Source organism: Crocodylus porosus, unplaced genomic scaffold, assembly GCF_001723895.1.
Source record: "Crocodylus porosus isolate Cpor-Errol unplaced genomic scaffold, CroPor_comp1, whole genome shotgun sequence".
Classification (NCBI taxonomy): domain Eukaryota; kingdom Metazoa; phylum Chordata; order Crocodylia; family Crocodylidae; genus Crocodylus; species Crocodylus porosus.
The window spans coordinates 38,362,866-38,366,657 of NW_017728951.1; the positions used below are offsets into that span (position 1 = coordinate 38,362,866).

General features: G+C 49.7%; 1 protein-coding gene across 5 annotated transcripts in view; it reads right to left on the reverse strand.

Annotated features, from left to right (window-relative positions):
* GBF1 (golgi brefeldin A resistant guanine nucleotide exchange factor 1) overlaps positions 1 to 3,500 on the reverse strand; it is a 152,267-nt gene extending 148,767 nt beyond the window's left edge. For 4 of the 5 annotated variants that reach the window (XM_019555814.1, XM_019555811.1, XM_019555812.1 and 1 more), the window contains exon 1: positions 3,293 to 3,499. In XM_019555814.1, the coding sequence (XP_019411359.1) occupies positions 3,293 to 3,300 (8 nt within the window). In that variant the 5' untranslated portion in view covers positions 3,301 to 3,499. Of the gene's footprint in view, positions 1 to 3,292 lie in introns of all 5 variants that reach the window. The other variant, XM_019555813.1, reaches the window with a different exon arrangement.
* Between the last annotated feature and the right edge of the window lie 292 nt (positions 3,501 to 3,792).

Below are 3,792 nucleotides of genomic sequence, written 5' to 3' on the forward strand. Positions count from 1 at the left end.
ATCCAAGTCACTGATGAAGATGTTGAACAGTGCGGGCCCGAGGACTGAGCCCTGCGGAACCCCACTGCCCACATCCTTCCAGGTCGAGAAGAACCCATCCACTACCACCCTCTGGGTGCGGCCCTCCAACCTGTTAGCGACCCATTATGTTCTTAATATATTTATAATAGTTTTGAAATGGGATCTCACTAAATTTTGAAAAGTTTTGAAGGGGTTCCCTGAGTCTCGAAAGGTTGAGAAACACTAGTCTAGCTGCTTCTGTGTAGCAGGAAAAGCTAGTACAAGAACTACAGTAATGTTTGGAAGCTACAGTGAATAAGTAGCTTAAAAATCTGGAAGCACTGTCAGATCAACTGTTAGGCAACACAAGAAACAATTAAGGAGTTTAATAGACTGGCCAGGATTGACAGTCAAGTCAAAATTTGAAAGATTTGTCCTACTGAAAAGTGGCTGAAGTTACACTGTCTGAGGTTACAAGAGCACAAATGTTGTATTCTTCTGGAGACACCTCCAAGACTCAGTAACTGTAGGAAAAGTTTGCAGAACTTTTAACAGTGGACAGTGGAACAAGCTATTATAGTGAAGCCACGGTTTCTTAAAGGTTTTGAATCAAGACTGATGCCTTTCTGAAAAATATACTTTAAACTAACATGTGTTTTAGAGTTTACTACAGGAATGACCGAGTGAAATGCAATGTTCTGTGCTATACAGAATGTCAGACTAGATAATCTAATGGTTCCTCCTGTACTTACAAGTCTAGGAAGCCACAAACATTTCATCTGTTTATTTTCAGTTATGTTTAAGCAGTACAAGTTCCTTGTACACAAAGTTAATCCTGCACAAATACATGTATTTCTTTCTGATGAAGGGTTTAGCTGCCTGCTTGAATCTGCAGCCCACTCCTGTTCCTGCTCCTTCCACAAGCAGAACTTTAAAGCTTTTCAGAACCCTATAGACAACAGCAAAACTGTTAAGACAGTACAGAAGAACCCAGTATCGAGGAGAAAACAGCAAGAAGCATAAGACAGCCTAAGTCAATAAGCTAGGAAGTGGGCAGGGAGGAAGAGATAGAAAAATCCATCCAACTGTTCGTACACTGTCTGTATCACTGTAGTACCTGAGTATCAAACTAGATGCCAATTAAACATTTAAAAGAAAGCCTTTGTGTAAAGTACAAGAACAACCTAGCAAAAGTCTCCCCCCATACTCTACAACGAGTAATTTGCTTTCCTTCCTAGGAAGCCACCCTATGTTTTAATCATGCTCTTTACTTTCTTTTTGTATCAACTTCTGGCTACTATATTTAAGTGCCATGGTTTGAATAGATCTGAAATTTTCACAGGTTTAATGTTACATGTTCTTGTCTGCCAAATCCTGAACCTTCAGCAACATTCTGTAGCTGCCAGCAATCACAAGCCCCGATACACTGAAAACACTTCAACAACATGAAATCAAACATACATGCCATCGTCTCACACCTGGACAAAACCCTATGCTGCTCAGCAGAGAAGAAGAACTGCCCAACAGGATACGCAAGTGCACACACAACTACCTATTCCCTGTGAACAGGCATCAAGAGTCATAGGTACTATTACAAGAAATGGCTGTGAATCATTTTGGGAAACTAACTAGCTTTGGAAACGTAAAGAGTTAATACCAACCTCTTCTAAGCTTTCAGACAGACTCCAAATGAGCTGCTTTATTTCAGCATCACTTTTGGCCTTCAACAAATACCAATGACCACCACAGACCCAAGCCCAAATTAACCTGTCAGACCCAAGAGAAATCATGAAACGGGACATATTCACTATTCAAGCTGCACCCAATAAAGGTGATCTAGTTTGAAAGACAGAATGCTGCTGAGCAAGGCCGTCCCTAGTGGGGAAGCGAATCAGGGCAACTGCTCCGGGCCCCACACTGTGGGAGGCCCTGCAGAGCTGGGTGGAGAGGCAATGCAGCTGCAGTTTAGCCCAGCCACCCACCTGGTGGGGTGGACAGCTCTACCTGTTCCGGCCGGAAGTTCCAGCCGCCACCCATCTCGCTGCATCTAGTGTGCCAGAGCTTTCACTCCCTGGTTAAGTGTGCTGTGGGATGGGGAGGGGGGCCCCACACCCTGCTGGCACTGTCTCCGCTTCTCAGACAGATCTGCAGCATTCACAAGAAAGAAGCAATGTGAAAAGTTTCTAAACTAGATAGTATCATACAAGTCCTACTGCAGCTACACTGACATCAGCATGTGGGGCCTCTCAGTCCACAGACCTCAACAAGAACTGCCTTCTTCATAATCACTCAAGCTACCAAAAGACTCAGTTACTAGTGATAACTCCTGTTTGCCTTTCAGTCACCACACAGGAAGCACATGAACCTTGATTCTGAGGTGTGACCTGCTTGGACATGTTACATAAATGCAACTGAACTGTTGCAAGCACATGAAACAGGAAGCTGAAAGAACCCCTCTAAAGGCAAGTTCCCTAAAGATAGACAAAATAAACCAGAAAAATAATTCATTATTATGAATCCAAAGAAGCACTGGTTATTATTAACCCAGCTTGGCACTACCAGCTGGGGCAGTTACATTCCCGAGGCAGCTTAGGGGGGCTCTCTCAGATGCAAGCAGCAATCGCACACTATGGTGCAGGCCAGACGTCAATGAGGGAAGACGCCTCCACAGGGATGGGCAGCGTCTCAGAAGCAGGAATTTAAACCGACTCCCACCAGATTCAACTGTCTACTCTGAACAAAATGGACAACTCGGAACACAGCCGGAATATGGAGGAGGGGCTTTTCCCCCCCTTCTATTCAAACTGAAACATCAGATGTGTTGCTGTGCTACTCCAAATAAGGCCGCAGCCTTGGATGCCTACCCCTCCAGCACTGGCTATGGATGCGAGCAGTGCTCTTCACTCCCGTTTTCCCTCCGTGTTACCAAGGAAATGCCAGAAGCTGCGGGCCCCTGGGAGCCCGGTCCCACCTGACTTGGCCAGCCACGTGGCTCGCACGGGCTTTCCTAGGGCCAACCTCTGCAATCGCGTGGGCGAAGGGGCACCGGAACGGGACAGGAACCGGCCCACGGTCCGTCCTGCGTCCTCCCTCCCCTGAGCGGCTCCCGCCCCGCGCGCCGAGCCCCGCTCTGCCCCGGTCCCCACTGCTTCTTCCGCCCTGCAGATGCGGGGGAGCCGCAGGGAGGCCCGAACCCCGGCGGCAGCGGGCGGTGCTTGGGCCCGAGCCCGCCTCAGCCCCCGCCCGGGCCCCGCGGCCGTATCACGATAGGGTCGCGCCGCCCGTCACTGACCGCCGCATCCAAAATGGCGGCTCCTGCTCGGAGGGGCGGCCACCGCTTCACATAGCGGGCAGGGGGCGGCGCTGCGAGCCGGGCGCCCGCGGAGGAAGCGCCCCGGGCGGCGGCGGGAGTGGTGCGGGTGCGAGGCCGGGAGAGCCGCGTCCGGCCGGGAGCGGGCGACAGAAACCGGCTCCACTCCACTCTCACTGACGTGGAGACAACCTCACTCGAACCCGCTGCCTGGTTACTGTGCTGACGAGCATTCTCGAGAGCCAACCAAAACACAGCCTGAAGTGACGTAGGAAGAGCTACCCAATGAGAACTCGGCGCTGGGCAGAGAGGCGGTGCAGCAGGCGGGCCCCCAGTGACAGATAAAAAACCAATTACATGAAAGAAAGTAGGATTAGCAGGACTGTTAACCAATAGAAAAAGGAAAGCTTGGAGGAGGGGACGCGCTAACCAATAAGGGCCAATCAAGTATGGTAGAACTGCAGGGGGAGTTGCAATGCACT